The sequence below is a fragment of the Pollicipes pollicipes genome, unplaced genomic scaffold (assembly GCF_011947565.3).
Source record: "Pollicipes pollicipes isolate AB1234 unplaced genomic scaffold, Ppol_2.1 Scaffold_3087;HRSCAF=3621_pilon_pilon_pilon, whole genome shotgun sequence".
NCBI lineage: Eukaryota > Metazoa > Arthropoda > Thecostraca > Pollicipedomorpha > Pollicipedidae > Pollicipes > Pollicipes pollicipes.
In genome coordinates, this window is record NW_023596225.1 from 9,182,176 (window position 1) to 9,200,903 (window position 18,728).

The 18,728-nt window shown below is 55.2% G+C and overlaps 3 protein-coding genes and 1 long non-coding RNA gene across 4 annotated transcripts; 3 read left to right on the forward strand and 1 right to left on the reverse strand.

The window, feature by feature from the left end:
• Window positions 1–1,901: 1,901 nt before the first annotated feature.
• LOC119089332 (NSFL1 cofactor p47) lies at window positions 1,902–6,976 on the reverse strand. The gene is made up of 8 exons (XM_037212001.1): window positions 6,792–6,976; window positions 6,180–6,328; window positions 4,402–4,569; window positions 3,396–3,650; window positions 2,989–3,059; window positions 2,674–2,711; window positions 2,285–2,520; window positions 1,902–2,029 (listed from the first exon to the last, which is right to left on the reverse strand). The coding sequence occupies exons 1-8, from the start codon at window positions 6,891–6,893 to the stop codon at window positions 1,909–1,911; spliced, it is 1,140 nt and encodes a 379-aa protein (XP_037067896.1). The 5' UTR covers window positions 6,894–6,976; the 3' UTR covers window positions 1,902–1,908.
• A 2,572-nt stretch (window positions 6,977–9,548) lies between these two features.
• LOC119089334 (PHD finger protein 7-like) lies at window positions 9,549–10,843 on the forward strand. Its single transcript, XM_037212002.1, has 3 exons — window positions 9,549–9,663; window positions 10,019–10,120; window positions 10,715–10,843. Exons 1-3 carry the CDS (start codon window positions 9,568–9,570, stop codon window positions 10,841–10,843), a joined length of 327 nt encoding a protein of 108 aa, XP_037067897.1. The 5' UTR covers window positions 9,549–9,567.
• Window positions 10,844–11,266: 423 nt separating this feature from the next.
• Window positions 11,267–12,310, forward strand: LOC119114844 (uncharacterized). The gene is made up of 3 exons (XR_005096080.1): window positions 11,267–11,350; window positions 11,674–11,786; window positions 12,232–12,310. It is a non-coding gene; the product is annotated as an uncharacterized LOC119114844 (long non-coding RNA).
• A 725-nt stretch (window positions 12,311–13,035) lies between these two features.
• Window positions 13,036–15,011, forward strand: LOC119089335 (uncharacterized). The gene is made up of 4 exons (XM_037212003.1): window positions 13,036–13,051; window positions 13,474–13,614; window positions 14,707–14,946; window positions 15,000–15,011. The coding sequence occupies exons 2-4, from the start codon at window positions 13,474–13,476 to the stop codon at window positions 15,009–15,011; spliced, it is 393 nt and encodes a 130-aa protein (XP_037067898.1). The 5' UTR covers window positions 13,036–13,051.
• The last annotated feature ends 3,717 nt before the right edge of the window (window positions 15,012–18,728 follow it).

The window sequence follows — 18,728 nt, forward strand, 5'->3', positions numbered from 1 at the left end:
TTGATCTCATGTGCGTATTTGTTTGATTTACCTGATCAGCGTAACTCACTATTGAAGTAAGCACCTGATGAAGAAAAGGCTGCCAAAAACGGTTTTATCGATGAATATCCAAGTAAAAACAGTGATACTTCTGTGTGAAAACGACTTTCCCAGACTGGCCCGAGCGATTGCTCATTAGTTTTCTCATCAATGTTCATTTCTCCAACATTTCATGCGTAATGAAGGGACCCAAGTGTCGTCAGAAGGCGGATGTTGTTGGCAACAACATCCGCCTTCGAAGGTACGGTAGCGCGGCGGTTCGATGGCAACGCTAGCGCGGCCCGTTCGGTTGCCTCAGTGAGGGGCACGTAGCCAGACTACCAATCTGCCTCTCCCTCTGACGCCCAATTCACTTCCAGGTGTTATATAAGGCAGTAGTCTGCTGTAAAATGGCGTTCAGGCGGGCCACACAGTTCATCCCTTTTTGCGAACACATGACAGATGATAAATTCGGGAAGCGGATCCTGCTGTTCGCTCGCAAGGCTAGTAAGCTTTCGCCAGTCGCATGCGAGGCGTTTGCATGTGCCATCCTTCCAGGTCACCGAAGCGGTGCACGCTTCGCACCGGCATCCACACACCGCATTCAGGTTTCTTCACAGGAAAATGTGATCTTCGATTTTCTGTATGAATGGAACACCTAATGGCTTGCACCTTTAACGTTGGGCCAAACGCGTGAAATCTGTATCACGGCATCGCGATGTACGGCTTGGGACCAGAGTTTGTGGCCGCGTGTTGTGAGCTGGTGAAGTTGCAGTCGCGCGGAGCCCGTGCCGTCGTGCCGGCGAGCTCGGGGGATGGCCGTGACGTCAAAGCACCTGCCCGGCAGGGCGGCGCCCGAGATGATCTCGCTGGTAAAGCGAAACTCGTGCGGCAAGGCGCTGGAGATCGCGCGCCACTGCCGCGACATGCTCGGCGGCAACGGCATCAGCGACGAGTACCACATAATCAGGCACTGCATGAACCTCGAGGCCGTCAACACTTACGAAGGTGAGAACGCGGCTCTGGCGTTGGGTGCTCATGAATCGGTGTTCTGCTTGATGCTAGTATTGCTACCACCTGCTTGGAGGAACTGTTGGCGTGATGTGGATGACTTACTTTTTCTGATGTGTCTCTGAAAGATTGATATAACTGTGTCGAATGCGATAATTTTTCGATTGATTATTGATCCACGCACGGGATACGGACAACTTAATAATGACGGCAGATTCCCCGACATTACCAGCCTGTATTGCTTCCAACCGGGGCTTCGTCATGGGACTTCGGTACAGTCCTCCTGCGATCACTGCTGTGTGTATTTTCTGTTGTCACGAAACATCATAACGTCGCTTGCAATAGCAAAACGGCACAGGCGCCATCGCTGGCCGGGCGTCCGCGCCGTCGCCCGCCGGCCGTGCGTGCGGTGTCGCCGCCTGGCCGCTGACGCTGGCTCCACCTGGGCAGGCACGCACGACATCCACGCGCTGATCCTGGGCCGGGCCATCACCGGCCTGCAGGCGTTCACCGGGCTGAGGCGCCGGCGCCTTCCCCGCCTTCAGTCCTGCACAGATCTGACGGCTGCTCTCTCCTCCAGCTGCGGCGGGGCGCGGAGCCGCCACACCGCGCCACCTGCCTGTACTGCACTGTAGCGGGCTGTCTATGCTGTAGCTGGGCGCTGGGCGAACCGCGCCAGCTGCCTGTACTGTAACGGGCCGCGCAGGGCCGCTGCCCGGCCGCTCCACCCGTGCTGTAAGCAGGGACGCAGTTAGCGGCGTTCGTCCGCCGGGCCAACAGGAATGTGATATCGAATACGCATGGTGCTTTATTGAACGCGACCTGTAGACGGAACACGGGGGATTTGACAGAGACCGGTGTTTGGTGGGATGGGGTTGATCACAGCGCGCGCTGCAGGATGGCGGCGTTCTGCAGCTGGCCGTCCTGGACGCTGAGGCTGTCGTCGGTCAGCTCCTTGCTCGGGAAGGTGGTCAGCAGGCTGAAGGGCGTGCCTTCCGTACTGCGGCCGGGCTTCTGTGCGTCGCGTCGTCAGGAAACCGTCGGCAGATGGGCGGGATCGAAATACTGGCATGCTGCACCCACCATACGCCAGTCACAACACGTGGGCGAGGGTATGCGATATGAAGGACACTTCAAAGCTCGGAATACTACTTACGCAAAACTCAGAATATTGAGACCCACTGCCAGCGTATGGTACACTACGGCTGTTTGTGAAGGGGAACTTGAGTTGAAAAAAACGCGGGGACAGAAGAACAGCATAACTGGTAAACAGTGCATCACGCAACGAAAAGCGTAGGCGAAAAACGAAAAACTGCGTAGCGTGCCCCACGCCCGCCTCCTCAAAGGATACGTGACGATGTAGCGCCGCAGGTCGCCGATGGTGTGCGACAGGTTGAGCTTGATGATGAGCCGGGAGCCGTCGGCCAGTCGCACCTGCACGCTGGTGGTCGGCTGGGCCTCGTCCAGGCCGAGCGCGGCGCGCGCCGCCGCCTCGCTGGCGGCCGGTCGCCGGCCGAGGCGGCGGCGGCGGCGGCGCTGGCGGCCGGCGCCGGCGCGCCACCACCGCCGGCGCCGGGCTGAAGAAGCGCCACAGGAAACCCATCAGGCCGAGCAGGCGCCACAGTATGGCGGAGAGTGACCAGCCTTCGGCGGCGGCGGCCGCGGCCGCGGGCTCTCCCGGGCTGAAACACAGCCACCGTGGCAACCAGAGCGCGGCGGCGGCGGAGCCAGAGCGCACCGTTGGCCTGACCTCACCGCATAACCCACGGGCTTCACACAGGCCGACCAGGCGGCCGACACACTGATTGAGAACGACCATCCCCGCTGACTGACTGGCTACCTGGCTAACAGACTGGCCTGACATGATCTGATATGACCAGATCACTGACCTGCCCAGGGACGTGACCGCGGCCGGAGAACGGCTTAGGCTTGGCCTTGGGCTTCTCGTAGTCCTCGTGCCGGTGTGGTCCTCCATGTCCAGGTGCACCTCGCCACCCTGCGCCTCCCGGATCAGTTCCAGCGGCACCTGACTGCGCATGCGCGGACCACGAGTAGAGCGTCAGCAGCGGGCACGGACCGCCACGGGCGCCTGAAAACACTCGGCCGCACGCGGGACAAGAATGTTCGGCAGGTCCGAAGACACCGACCGCGGACGTGGTACCGGGTGTCGGGTATGTCAGATGACATTCAGGGCCTGAGGGCGTGTTCTCGGTCGCCTGGTGACGGGATTAGCCCGGTGTGTACGGAACTGATAAGCTCGTAAACGTGAGCAGCTCATAAACGGCATTCCTCCTAGAATCTCAGTGCATTTCAGCGATTCGCCGACCTCGGGACATTCACGGGCGGCGCTCCTGGATGGCACTCACCCGCCGCGGACAGAGTTCAGGAACTCCTGGTTATCCGGATCCGAGTACTCGCGCAGCTCTCCGTCGTCGACGCTGAAGCCGGCCTTCCAGAGCCGCAGTTTGACGGTGCGCGGCTGCGGCGGCCGCCGATCGGGCGCCGCCGGCACCTTCTCCGAGTCGCTGCCGGTCTGGCCCAGCCGGTACCCGGAGCCGCCGAACGTGGACGGCTGCGGCCGGCCCGGCTCGCTGGTCGGCTCCACCTCCTCGGCGCCCTGGCTGCGGGGCGGGGCGGGGCGGGGGAGGTACAGCATGCGGACGCGGAGGACGCGACGGCACCGGGGGCCGCGCTTCATCACATGAACTGATGGGGCGAGGGCGAACTACAAACATGTCAAGGAAAACGAACGCTTTAATGTTTGTTTTAATGACTTGTAGTTCCGCATGATGCTAAGGATTGGGGTGTGTGTGGCTCTCCCCCACTCCAATCCTAAGGATTGGGGGGGGGGGGGAGAGCCACACCGAAGAGACAAAGTCCAAGCCGCGGCACGCCCAGCACAACACGACACCACGGAGACCGATGGACGACGAACCTGTCCAGTGCAAATGATACCGTGGGCGTGACCCCGTAACGTGACCATCACCACGTACGCGTAAACAGGCCGAAATGGAGCAGCATGGGCGCACGGAGATTCATGTCAGTGCAATCGCGCTGTCGGCATCCCTGGCCATCCCGGGACCCTGGCTGATTCAGCGGGCTTTTGACATTCTGGGGGATTTCTGCCCTTCCGTGTTCACAGACTGACTTCAGACGTCGTCACCGCCTCGGGGTCGGCCCGCTGGACTATATGGCGGTTTGCGGGGTTCCTGGCGTACCGGTAACATTTTGCATTCACCATTTCCTCTTAGACCGTGTCCGTTTGTCCCCAATCATCCCACACAAGAAAACGGCGCCATGCGGAGGTTGTTAGCTTGTAGTATCCCATCAGGTTTCTTTCGCGTGAAACGTCACGTCAAACGTGATGGTTACCCTTTGGCGGCCCTGAACATTTCCTTGACGATGTCCTCGCCCCTCTTGCCTCTGCGCGGCCCGAGGATCTGCTGGCCGCTCGTCTCCGAGCCGCCTGCGAAGAACGCCTGGCCGTCCTCGTCCGACTCGTCCGAGTGCGCGTCCATCAGACCCTGGATCGTCCGAATCCTGCCAGCACAAACGCAGTGTATGGACGGCATTGCGCGGCGAGAACTGCATGGAGACTTCTTTTTTGGGGGGTTCTGAACCGAGATGGCTGGCCTTATGACCACCGGTCAGCCCTGCAGCTCGCACCGGGCCCAAAATCAGCAGCACCACTTACATTTCGTTTGGGTCATCATGCCTCAATTTGCATGAACATCTTGTAACCAACAATAACGGACATAGCCGCCATCATACGGTATCCAAATCAACACAATGCCTGCAATCCTGAAATCACATGGTTGCCTCAAGTATGGGGGCGACAGTACCGGGCATTGGAGGCGCGTGAGCGCAACAAATCGATGACATGAATCGGTGATAAACCATTCCTTTATTATTCTTTTATGATTATGCGTCCTTCATTGTGGCCTGCATCAGAAACAAAAAAAATGATTTCCCCAATTAATTTTAGCCCATTCTAGCAACGTCATATATCACAGCCAGTTGGCACATTTTGGTCACTTTCATCCAAACACAGGAACGAGCTGTCCTAAACCCAGGAAGAAATTGGATTTGGGGAGGGGTAGGCTAGGTGTCCATAGATTGTTGCAGGAGCCCAATATGTTCAACATTCAACAAAAGCAGCAAAGCTGATAACTAAAGACCTAGTATCCACTTGAGTAACCAATGCCATCCTGAAGAATGTAGCTCTGAAAACAAAACTGCACCAACTGACTAAATGATGTTGCAAATGACCCAACAAAAAATATTGCTGCAATGGCAGCAAAAGACTTGGGCCCAAATTCTATATTTTGCATACAATTGCCACCAAAAAATATTTGCATCATCTAGAACCACAAAAATATTCACGGGAAAATCAGCTTCAAGACATGCAGTTCACAGCAAAACCAACATGTAGTAAAAGTGAACTTGGAACAGGGTGATGCATCTTATTACAGGTTCAAACAAATTTACCAACCTATAGAACAAATACAAGATGTACATCATCCTATTTTATTACCATCTTTACCAAAATTAGGTTTAATTCCTGTTATGTATTAATCTCATGAACTGCCAAATAAGAACCTTCACGGAATCTGTGATGAACATGCCTCAACCAGGTTAACAGACAAAAGGAGCAGACTAGTACCCTTTGGAAGATCAAGATCAGTGTGCATAACATCACTGTGTAAAAGGTAGGGAAACCAGTGTGTAAAAAATCAGCAGTAAAGGCCTAAAAAGCTTCTGACTTTGCCAGTTGTTCCTATCTCTTGTGGACTGATGTTGAACTTCTACAAAATTAGGAGGTACACAGCACAAAATGTGGACAACCTCCCCTTATGACCAAAACTCATTGTTGAGGACAAAACATCATCAAAACAAACATCAAACAAAACAAAACAACCTCCCCATTGACCAAACCCAAAAAATCATTTGTGGCCTGGTCTTATGAGATTAGTTGATAATTTATCATTCCTTTTACTATAACATATCCTTTATTATGACATGGATTTATACCAAATCCCCTGGTTATCTTTTTCACAGATCATTTAGCTTTGCACTCTACACTTTTACTTTGGATGTTCAAAAAACAATATTGTCTCCAATGCAGGTGAACAAATATGCAACTAACTCACCCAGGCTGTCTCTGAGCTCTGTTCTGAGCTGGGCCAGACTGAACCTCTTCAACTGCTGGTTCTGCTCCTGCTGCAGCTCCAACCACCTCACCTGCTTCCTGGTCTTGTGCTTCATCTCCATCATTGTCATAGAAGTTGCCCATGGCCACCTTAAACAGCAAAAATACTGGGTAAGCACAATGGTAGAGAAACTATAAAATTACAACACAAAAATGCCTAAGCTATTTCATAGGATCTCTCAAGATCCATAGTTTGAATCTCACTCACCTGGTAAAACATCACATCAAACAATAAGTGAGCAAACTATTTGAGATCAAATGTGCCACAACCTGCACTGCACACAGTATGACCACAACTGTAGGTTTGCAGAAGCATTTTATTTCCTGTACCATCATTTCATGCAATATTCAGCTAAGCTAGAAAAATCCCATCATTCTAGATAGCTGGGTGATTTGGAAGCAAGGACATGCATTTTGAAATGTTTTGTGTAGTGTTACTCCCATGTTTTGACCATTTACATGTGCACACTACACTTTACTAATATGATGCAAGCAACTGAGCAAGACGAGAAGACTGATCGACCAATCAATATCAACACCAATCGCTACCCACGTCGAGGTTCCAGCCAGCCGCTTCCAAAAAGAAAGTTGCTCGCTCCGTATCAACACCAGTTATGGCCATAAATTGTGCCAACAATGCTTCATTATCCGCCATGGTGCTAATCGTCTGTGATTGACCACTTGTGTCAACTCCACCGCTGACGTCTGACCACCTATCGACACAGTGCAGCCAAAATTCGCAGCTGGAGTAGTGATAGAACTGAGGGTTTGCACGGCACGTCCCCTTCCGCCTCCGCTAATTCTCGTGTGTTCCCGAGTTGCTTGTCTTCGTCCTTGTGCACTTGCGACCGCGCTACTCCTCGAATCAAATGCGCTACGGTGACTAAGCTACACAGATGATATAGGCTACGAAATGTAATTCTCCCAAATGATATTGGACATCTCGCGCCGTCCACTGTTTCAAAATAGAATAAGTCCTCCCAAGCCTGCAGGTCCAAGTTCATCACACATTTCATCAGACCATTCATATCACTCTTATTTTAATGTTCATGCATGACACATGCAATCATATGTAAACAAGGGCATATCTAGGTTGGCCAACAGGACTGCCTCACAGACAACCACATGGCAAAAAACCCAAATGACACAATTCTGGAATTTTAGGAAGATTTGAGGACATTTGTTCCGCATAAATGTTTTTAAAGGCGCTCTTTTGGGTGAAATCGATCAAATAAGCTAAACAGTTTGATTGAAAATGATAGCAAACTTAAATAATAACCTGCGCGCTGCTAGAGCACGGCGGAACTTTTTGGGCAGAATTGACTGATACAATTTTTGGCATAGATATACAACGTGCTGCTCCAATAGTTAAATGACATCAGACGTGATAAGCATGCAAACTGACATCTATGTCGCAAATTGGGTGCAAAACTGATCCTCGCAAGATTTTTGTGATTGAACCACTAAAACATGCTAAAAAAACAAATTCACTGCGTGCGTCTTTTGAGATCAACCAATGCGGTCTTGAAGAGACATACTTTTGATGTTTATGTTTTGACCAGGCAGTGGTTTTAATTGCGTAGACTGTGAATAAGCCCTGCAGCAGGTTTATGAAAATATATTGCAGCACTTTAGCTCGATGCAACACAACATCGAGACTTACCAAAAGGCGCGAAAACAAAGAATTGCTGCGATTTCTGGCGCTCAGCAAATAAGGTGGGGGGAATGGGGGTGTGTGTTTGCTGAAGTGTGGAGTTTTGTTACATTACCCGTAATCCGTTTCTGACCTAAATCGCTGTGTGTTAGCCATATGTAGAAGGATTCAGTTTTTGTGGGCACCCTGCCCATGTTCTGGCGCACGTTGCAGTACGCTACCAGGTACGACATAGAAGACCATTTACCCTTTAGGACCGCCTCCTACAAGTTCCTGACCGGTTGAACTACATTGAATCCGGTTTGGGACGTGGTAGATAAGTTACATTAGGTGCGTCCTGTGTGAGTCTCATCTGGATTTGAACTTGTTTAGTGTATGATGGGCAACAACACTGGGGAAGAGTTTCCAGCCATTGACAACTCACGCTGCAGGCATTAGCTCTAATCATTGGTTCACTCATTCCCTTCCATTCCCTTTTTTATCTTGCATGACTTACATAAGCTGTTTTTTGCGCATTGGTCAAACAAAACCAAAAGTTAAAGTTTGGGTGCATTGAGAAGAAAGCTTTTCAAAATTTACATGAATGTAAATGCATCAGTGAATGCCATCAAGTCTTCTCTTTACACCTTTGTCATGTATGTGTACAAGAAAATGGTCATCCACCACAAGCACAGACCAGGTGCTATCCCATGATGCGGAAAGTGAGGGATCTCGGGACACGTTTTTCATATCATGTCCCTGCCTGTGTTTTTTATGTTGTTTTTTGGCACATAAAGGCCCTGGCAGTTGACATGCCCTCAAACCAGAATCATTAGCTTGTTCAAAATAAGGGTGATGCAGGAGGGAGTGCATGAATAGTGGCATGGGAAATCCGGTAGCAATTAATACACTCGTGTGTCATCCTTTTCACATGAAGCACCATATGTACAAAAGTTCCATTTAGTTTAGACTCATGGATCATTGAGACTCATTACCCATGCAGCACTGTTCCATGCACTGATGGCATCTTGAAGATATTTAGATGCGGTTTCCTTCTTTGCTGCATGAAGAGCAGTCCTACTAGGGTTGGTACAGCACTGCCTCCAGCCATGCAATATAGATTTGCTGGATGTTGCACAGCATGTCTTAATGTTTTTTTTTAAAGAAACATGGATGCCTTTAGTTTGCAGTCCTCTGCATGCCAGGTAAACTCGTTCTCTAGGCTGGTGAGATGTTTTCAAAGGTTTGATGTTTTCACAACTTATCTCTTGTACATCTAACATGTGCAAAAATGTCCCTGTTTGTGTCCAAAGCATGCCCCTTCTCTCACACATTATGATAGATACCAGCATCAAAAGGTGAATTTAGGTCTGGCTCTCCATGAAGGTTAAACAAATCTGCACACAGGTTGTGTGTGCTCATTCACGGCAATCGGTGCTGCAATGATTACTTGTTTGCCCCGTTACCCTGCAGCCATCTGCACTCTGCATTTGCCGGTAGAAACGTGAAGAGGCCATCGGACAAGTGCTCGGGAATTAGGGAATTAGACGTATATCTCACACCTTTTCTGCATGAATAGCAGGAATCGCCCTGACGTTTGTGTTACTTTAGCTCACCTTGCAGCCTGGCTGATCTTCACGCCTGTGTTGATCGTCTGTAGCGGCCGGCGGGGCGAGCTCACGCGGGTGGCGCGGTGATGGCCTGCAATCTCTGCGGGTCGTCTTGCGACGCGCCTCTGCTGTACGGCGAGCTTCTGCGCAAGCGAGAGATTGTCTGCCACCACTTCTGCTTGGTGAGCGAACGCCTGTATCGAACTGCCGTTCCGGTCGCTTGCTTGCTGCTGTTTTTACGTGATTAGTGGTGAGATGGCGAGTGGGTAGAAAACAATATTCAAACGAGCTTTCCGGGCGCGTCTCTTTCCTTTGATGCTGTTCTGGATGCGGACTTCCCTTCCGGGAGCTTTCTTCCTGATTATACCGTGGTAAACCTGTCCTGTCCTTTCCTGTCCCATCCGAGTAAAGCTAGCTGAGTATTGCTATCACGTACCCTGTTCCCACGTGGAAAGCATTCAGTTGTGCTGTAGAAATGTAAGAGAAACGGCCGCCTGATTTCACGTCCTCAAACCTTCATTTCGTCTGCTTTTGCAGCTATTTTCTCAGGGTCTGCCGCAAAATGGTAGCGATCATGAGGGACTCCAGGGTTTCAAGCTTCCAGATATACGCAAGGAAATCAAGAAATCTGCGCGTAAGGTAGGTCACGAACCGTGGTCTCGTGAAAATCCGAGCCCAGGTAGACTCCCTGTGCATTGGACTCTTTTCCTCCAGCTATGATGGCTTTGTTCCGTTCTCTGAACTTCAGAGATCAAGAAATGCCCTCTTTTCATGTTGACATGCATCTCAGTTGTGCCCATCCTGGCGGAGAGCGTGACACTGGATACTGCCTGACACGCCCAAGGTAACCTTTGCTATGGCCACCACCATCACCATCTGTGACTCTGGCCCGGTATGTCAGGTGCCATCTTGTCTGGGGACGTCCTGGTCAGGTGGATGGCGCCTTCGGCTCCCTCGTAAGCGGTCCAGGTTCGAATATTGGTTGCGCCAGGGCTCCTGAGCTGTTATAAGACCATTGCAGTGGCTGACGCTCTACAATACGATGCGCGACGGCTTGCGTCGCGTTCCCCTCAACAGTGTAATCTCGTTTGCCGCACTTGACCTGTAAATGTGCTCCCACTTCCGCTGCCAGTCATCTCGCGGAGGCCACCACCACATCCCTCTGACCCGTGACGTCAGACGGGGGGGGGGGGGTGACGTCACCAGCGTGACCCGGGCCGGGTCGGTCCCCAGGTGTGTCACTTCTGCCAGCGGCGCGGCGCCCACTCCCGCTGCCACGCGCCGGAGTGCAGCAAGAAGTTCCACGTCAGCTGCGCCGTCCACGCCGGCGCACTGCTCAGCTTCTTCGGCCGGTTTGAGTGAGTCGCCGGCACCATCTCTCGGGAGCAACGGACGAGTCCACGCGCGTTTAAATCGCGGCGTATGAGCGTGGACGCCATCAACTCTTCCGCGACCTCATTCCATTTTCATGTTGTGATAAGTGGCTGCCGAACGAATCAAAAGCTGAAGCGAAACGAACGTGTTTCCATCTCCGTAAGCCGACACACCGCCCACGCGTTCAAAGCTATTGCTGGACACCACGGTCTAAAACCATGATGTGCGGTAGCCCCCGCACGAGGCCTGCCGCCAGCACGAGCGCACGTCCGTCCGAGAGGGCGGCGCCGCCGCTGCTGCCGTCGACTGACACGGGGGCGCGGCGGCTGCTGTTGCAGGGTGCGCTGCGCCCAGCACCGGCCGAAGGAGCGCGAGCCGGCGCGGCGCCGGCCGGGACCCTGCGGCATCTGCCTGGGCTCGGCCGGCCACGGCGGCGGGCCCGGCGTGCTCTGCACCCCGTGCTGTGGCCACACCTTCCACCGGCTCTGTCTGCAGGTGGGCGGCGCTGCCGGCGGACCGACTGGCTGCGCTCACATTCGGAGGACGTGCTCCGAATTAGGAGTGGAGGTTTTGTGGTCTTGTATGTTTCTGTGTGCGCCGAAACCGCGTGATTGGCACCTTAATGACGTCGGGGATCGGTATATAGACAGCCGATGATAACATGCAGTGAAATCAGAAAAATAAACACCTTGAAACACTAACATATGGCAAACCCTGCGTTTTAAGCGTGGTGATAATGAGATATATATCGTCCCCAAACATTGCATTTGGAACACGGCGTACCGGGTGAGCACCGACTGCCACATTCTTTGTCGCAGAAAATGGCTCTGAGTTCGGGCTACTTCTTCACCTGCCCAATATGTCGCAACAAGAACAACCGGACCGGCTTCCTGCGACACATGAAACAGTTCGGCGTCTACGTGCCGCAGAGGTGAGACTGCTCTCTGATCATTGAGGCTGATCTCTGATCAGTGACAGCTGCTCTCTGATCAGTGAGGCTCCTCTCTGATCAGTGAAGCAGCATGTGTCGCTGATGTGACACGCGGTGTGTCAGCAGCGGACCTGTGGCACTTGGCCAGCGGGTGCAGAAGTTGTGGCATGCGGGCTCCCTTAGGGGACCGTGGCACACGATCAACACGTGGCAGGGCTGTGATACGCGGCCTCCGGGTCGCAGTTATGACGTACAGCCAGTATTCGCCAGAGCTGCGGTCCAGCCCTGTTGGTGGCTGTCCGCAGCTGCCGTTTTCAGCACACGGACAATTTTCGCCAGCGTTCACGCCCTGTCAGTGTTTTGTCCGGACCATGGCGCGTCAGTTTGTGTCCGGCAGTGTCACGTGCTCGCCAGAGCTGACGCCCGCGGATGCTCTCCACCACAGGGACGCTAGCTGGGAGATGGAGCCGAACGCATTCTCCGAGCTGCTGGAGCGACACGAGGGCTGTGATCAGCGATACTGTCTGAGCAACTCCGGCCGGTTCCACTTTATCGACGGTCACAGGTCAGTCGAGATGCCATTCGCGGCCTCTGTCACGCAGGGTCGCGGAAGATTCAGACTTGCGCCACGTTGTACGGCTGCTGTGTAGAACGTGAAGGTCTGTCGATGTCCCACGCTTTGGAAGTGGAACTAGCTGGTGACCCAAATAATGTGTAGGGCAGCGTGCCATGCCAGAAGACGTTGGTTTACCGGTTGTCCATCTGACCATATTGCTACATTTTATCAATCGCTATGGCTAGCGTGAAACGCGCCTTTAATAGCGCATGTCACTGTACTAGATGTCTTTTTGCAGCCTCGTAATTAACGTCAAATGATAGGCCGCTGGCCACCAATGTCGCCTTGCGCCCTCTCACGTCCGCCTGCCGATCTGATTCCGCCACAGCGAAATGCAGCAGGTGGGTTGGCTAGTGCCGGGGGAGGGCGTCCCCCACCACGAGCGCTTGCACAGTATAAACATGCCTACCGCTGGCGCCCGTGCTGAAGCCTCAGCCTGCGCAGACGGCCGTCACCTGCAGCGCTCTCCTGTGTCGGCAGCGACTGGAGCCAGCTGCTGTGTGGCTCGTGCGGTTCGCGCGGCGCGCACCGCGCATGCGCCGGCCGGCCGCGCCGGCCTCCCTGGTACTGCCCGGACTGCGCGCCGGCCTTCTGCGCGGGCCAGCGCGCGCTGCCCGGCCCCCGGCGCTCCTCGCTACGCCAGCTGCTGGTGCGTGCGCCGGCCTCCGCCGAGCCGCCGCCACGGCCGCGGAGTGGCTGGTACAAGGGCGGCGTCACACGTCGGAACTTTAAATGACATATGCGGGGAACGCTCACGATTTTCAGTCGTTGGCACGGTTGTTCCATCAGATTCCAATCAATATCATCGTATTACCATATGTACTACGTTTAGGTGCTCGAACTGTTCAAACCCAGCATCTCACGCGTTTGGCTCGTTTCTGCGCGTTCGTTTGACGGCGCCTGTGAGGGACAGAGTGATGTCGCCGCCGGACAGTGGCGTCTGGCAGCCCCGCCAGTCCAGCTGCAGACTCCGGTCTGGCAGCCCCTCCCCTCCCCCCCCCCCCTCCTGTCGTGCAGCGTGCCTGATGCGCCCACCGGCAGCACGTGACCTGACCTCTGACCTGGCCTCAGATGAGCGAGCAGCGGCCGGCAGCGGCGCTCTCGCTGGCAGATGTCATGGGAGAGCTGAGCTGGCTCAACTTGCTACGCGCCCTGGACCAGCCGGAGAGGCTGCTCCACTTCCGCTGGCGCCCCGCCTCCGGCGGCGTCAAGGTCAGCCGGGTCACGGTCGGGGTCAGGCGGGTCTCTTCACTGTCATTCGCGCCATTCGTAGTTTGGTCAGGGTCAGGGCACGGTTAGCACGTGATCAGCCAAGTCACGTAGGTCAGGTCGGGGTTACAGGCTAGGTTAAGTAAGGGTCAGTCAGGTCATGACCAGGACGGCGTCAGTCGTAGTCCGGTGACTGCGAGGGACGGTGAGGTCATAGCCAGGCCCAGTGTCAGGTTTGTTAATTATGACTGGAGTTTATAGTCCAGGTTAGAGCATGGGAGGCGCCATGGCATATAATGAGGGCCAGGGCAGGACAGCTGATAAGTTTGCGTTTCGATTATCATCGTCATGATAATAAATTTTCGAATTAAAATCGATATGAAGTCCTGTGGGCACATATCTCAAACACCGATGAACTGAAATTTAATCGACAACAAATGCACGACATCATCTGTTCGCTTATATCAGAGAAATGTAAAATATTTGAGAAGGAAGACTGAGAGGATATTTTTCGAGCAGGCGATGTGACCAAGCCGAGGAGGTCAGGTCATGGCCACTCAGGTCGCGGTTAGCGTATCAGGTCACGGCGGAGCACGGCCGATGCCGATATGGTCGGATGTTCGGTGGCGGTCACCTCGGCGGCAGGTGTGGCTGTAGTCCTCGGCGGTCCTGGGCGGCAGAGGCGCAGGCTGGTGCTCGCGTTAGACTGCGTCGGCTGCTGGGCTTGGCGATCATTGGGCCAGTGATCGGTCTTTTCCTAGGTCATATGTTTGTCACGGTCATCCAGACCACGGCCCGTCAGTCAGGCGGTATGGTCAAGGTATGGTCAGAAGGCCAACTTGGAGTCCGGAAACTGGTTGGACCGTGGTCGATAGAGGTCAACTTTGGTCTGGCGCGTGTCGGTTGGCCAGACCATGGACATTGTGGTCAGAATCACACGGTAACCACCCGGGTCACGATCATTCATATCGCCGTGAGTAAGAACAGTCCGACCGACCAACAACTGGCCATCCGCAACCGCAGTTCACTTACCGCCCGCCGCCAGTGCCTTGTCTCGCTTCGTCTTGTCTCAGTCAACCGCTGCTCTGACTTCAGATTTCGACGCGGCCCGTGGCGGACCCGAAGAACCCGGACCACGTGATCGCCGGCGTCACGCTCGCGCACGACGACTGTGACCTGCAGCCGGTGGTGCTGGTGACGCGTGCTGAGCGCCGCGCCGCCGACCGAGTCAGGCGACCGCACCCGCCAGGCCAGCGCGCCAACTCGCGTGCCAAGCGAACCGCCACATTTGCGAAGCGCCACGACTCGTCTGCGAAGCGCATTGACGCTCTTGTGGCGAGGACCGGCGCACCCGTGGAAGCAGCGATGGGTCGCGGCGAGCGCATCAGGATTCCTTCTGAAAAGGCCGTCATTAACGTCGAACGAGTTAGAATAACTAGCGGGCGCTCAGACTCGTCTTTGAACCTCACGGATACTTCTGCGGTATGTTTGAAGCAAACTGGGCGATGCTTGGAAGGGAGCGCCGCCGTTTTGATTAGCGAACTGAGGATTGGCTTGGTGCCAGTCTGCGAATGAGCCCTGGTCACCCCTGATGTTGCGGTCCAACAACCTCCCATTACCAAACAGTAATTTTGGCGTACCTTTTGGCGTGTGGAGCTGACGTGCAGGCAGTCCCCATGTTGTTTTCTGGCCGAAATGGCGTCAAGACCACAGGTGGTGGCCGCCCCGCCGCGCGCCTTGTAGCAGAAGGTGTGATGCTGACGACCCGTCCCGTTGCAGGTATCCGTGTCTTGCCCTGACGGTGGGCGGCCGGGCAGACCGAGGAGGCGCAGGAACGGGCATGACCGCGGCACCCGGGATCGAGAGCGTGACGGGCACCGGGAGATCGAGAGGGACCGATCGAGCAAGAGGGACCGGCAGGTCGAGAGGGACCGATCGAGCAAGAGGCACCGACCGAGCAAGAGGGACCGATCGAGCAAGAGGGACCGGCAGGTCGAGAGGGACCGACCGAGCAGGAGGGACGGGCAGATCGAGCAGGACTTGCAAAGGGAGCGGGATCGACAGTTCCGTCGGGCCGAGAGGGTTGCCTGGCAGCAGCGGGACGGCGGAGACTGCCAGATCCGGCGGGACCAGCAGACCTCGACGGAGCGCATAGACCGACGGCGGAGCAGAGTCACCAGATTCTGCAGTCAGTGGGACACCGTATTGCATCACTTCCGCCAGGGCGGCCAGGAGCAGACCGGTCGGCCGCGCCGTTCGCTGATGGAGCGCAGCTACCTGACTCGCCGCACCGTTCGGCCCGAGGCGCTGATTACCGAAGTGCCCGCGGCAACACGTCCCCGCTCCCGGCGCCCGGTGTGACCGCCGGCTGACGCCCGTCTGCCCGCCAGTGACGGACGTCTGCCCGCCGGCTTCGCGTCCCGCCACATTGGCCTCCGGAACGTGGCGAGGTCGGTGATGCACCGCCGTCGGACTGTCTCAGACCTGAAGGTGGAGGACCGGGCAGGAGACTCGACCCCGGCGGCGCGTGCGGCGAGGGACACTAAAGACACCGTGCATGTTCTGACGGAAGACTCGGTGCGAAGCGACGACAACCGACGATTGTGTGTGTGTAAGGAGGGGGGGGGGGGGGGGGTCGTGTGTGGGACGAACTGGCGTGGGGGCGGTGTCAGCCGCGCGGCCGGACGGCCTTGGTGCGATCTCTTCGGACCCCGTCAGAGGCGCGCCGGCGCCACCAGTCGTGCTGCCATCTGCCGGCGAGTCGGGATCTGATTCCGGCTTCTGCCATAGCCCCACCCCCTCCCTTGGGGGATGTATCTTGGCAACCAAGTGAGGAAGCTGATATGGGTCTGTTGTATGGGCGCGGGTTTGAGTCGGTGGCAGGTAAGCGCCGGCCATGCATCTGCCGCCTCGCATTTCAATAAGCAGTCCTGCTCCTGGACTTTGCTGGGGCTGGGATTTGGGCGCCCCTTGTGCGCCAGGAAGTGTTTGATCGCGCGGTGCAGCGAAGGAACAAGGTGTTCTCTCCATGGTGGACCCGTCTGACTTGAAGGCTCTATAAGTGCGTCCGGCTGGTCTGCTCTGCCTATATGTAGGTCTGGCTGGTCGTGGTTTGGCTTCATTAAGTGGGTCAAAGTTTGGCATACTAGGTTTATCGGAAAATGATAACTCATGAAAACATTCCACACACTCTTCTGCGCGACCTTTTTTCCACACGATCCGAATCGAGCGAATTACCTGTGTGCGCTCTTGTTACACCGGTGTATGTCGAAGGGTGCCGTTTAGATGTGGCCAAAGAGCAGAGGAACAGCTTTTTATCGCGCATGTTGTGAGGGGAACTGCCCTGTCTCTGTCCGTAGGCAGGCTAGTTGTGCCTTCGTGTTCCATATCGATCCGTGTGCCGATCGGGGCCCACGTCGTCTGGACTTGGTCGCTCGCTTACATTTTACATGTGTGGCGCAGCTGAGAGAGTGTTCAAACAGGATTTCTTAGTGCGGCTGTCTGGAGTAGGACAAGATTCTGGTTACATTGACGCGTTTGCCATGAACGCCGAAGAACGGCGTTTAGTGCGCCAGTGGAGTGTTCCCACGCATCCGACTGTATTTCCAATATAACAGCGTGGATGCATGCTTTAAAGTTGCAAGTTTTCGCTGCCGAACGTGGTGATTTTTCATTACAGGTAGCATGGCTTCGCGAATACCGGGAGGGCCGAAAACTCTATTTTAAACTATTATCCACCCTGACTAATGGGCGTGCGTGGCGCCCCTCGGAATCGCGAGCGGTGGGAAAATAACGCCATTGCAGTCCTGGGCGGTTTTCCTTGATTTATGGCGTGATTCGTGAGCCGAACGCCTATGGGCCCCGACGGTCCCATTCACGTAGGGCGTGGATATGTATATTGTGGTACAGCACATGCCGGTCCATGTATATTGTGGATGATCACGACAGACCGGCGCGTGCGAGGCAGCTTTAGCCTATTACACCAATGGAATAGAGCTGTAGCAGGAGCCAGTCACTGTCAGGACGGCCAGTGCATCTGTTATCTATAATGGTTGGTTGGAAGAGAACTTCATTTATTATACACCTAATAGCAGGAGGAAGTCTGGTGTCTGTTCCCGAACTATGCTTTTTGAAAGTGCGGATAGATGGCAGGGTTCGCTCCCTCCAGCACTCCTGCCTGCTCTATTTTCAACACATCCCACACCATTCACTCACGAACAACACGATGTTCTGGCGCCAGGCTTGTAATTCGCCACGGCGAGTATGTTGCAGACAGCATAGGCTTATCACCGACAGTACAACAAAGGGTGGCAAAACCTCTCATTTTCAGCTAATGGCTTGACGTTGGGTTGACCGCCGCCCCTGCATCCACCTTCCTCGCCCTCCGCTTGATCCTCAACGCTTCCCCGCAGTGGGAACATGCTGCGACCGTCAGCCTTGGGTCAGGCCTCACTGTCGCTCTCGCTGGGAGTGCTCCAGAGTGCTGACGGATTACCGCTGGAGTGCTGCCAGTGTGCCGCTTGAGTGCTGCCGGAATACCGCTGGAGTGCTGCCGGAGTAGAGTACCGCTGAGAGTGGGGGTGCTGCAGAGTGCCGCTTGAGAGTGCTGCCGGAGTAGTGATACCCTGGAGTGCTGCCAGAGTGCCGCTGGAGCGATGTCGGAGTACCGCTGGAGTGCTGCCGGAGTACCGCTGGAGTGCTGCCAGAGTGCCGCTGGAGCGATGTCGGAGTACCGCTGGAGTGCTGCCGGAGTACCGCTGGAGTGCTGCCAGAGTGCCGCTGGAGTGCTGCCGGAGTACCGCTGGAGTGCTGCCAGAGTACCGCTGGAGTGCTGCCAGAGTACCGCTGGAGCGATGTCGGAGTACCGCTGGAGTGCTGCCAGAGTGACGCTGGAGCGATGTCGGAGTGAGTACCGCTGGAGTGCTGCCGGAGTACCGCTGGAGTGCTGCCCCAGAGTGCCGCTGGAGTGCTGCCAGAGTGCCGCTTGAGTGCTGCCAGAGTACCGCTGGAGTGCTCCCAGAGTGCCGCTGGAGCGATGTCGGAGTACCGCTGGAGTGCTGTCCCAGAGTGCGGTCTACGCGGGTTCAGCATCTGTAACAGCGATAGGAGGAGGTAAC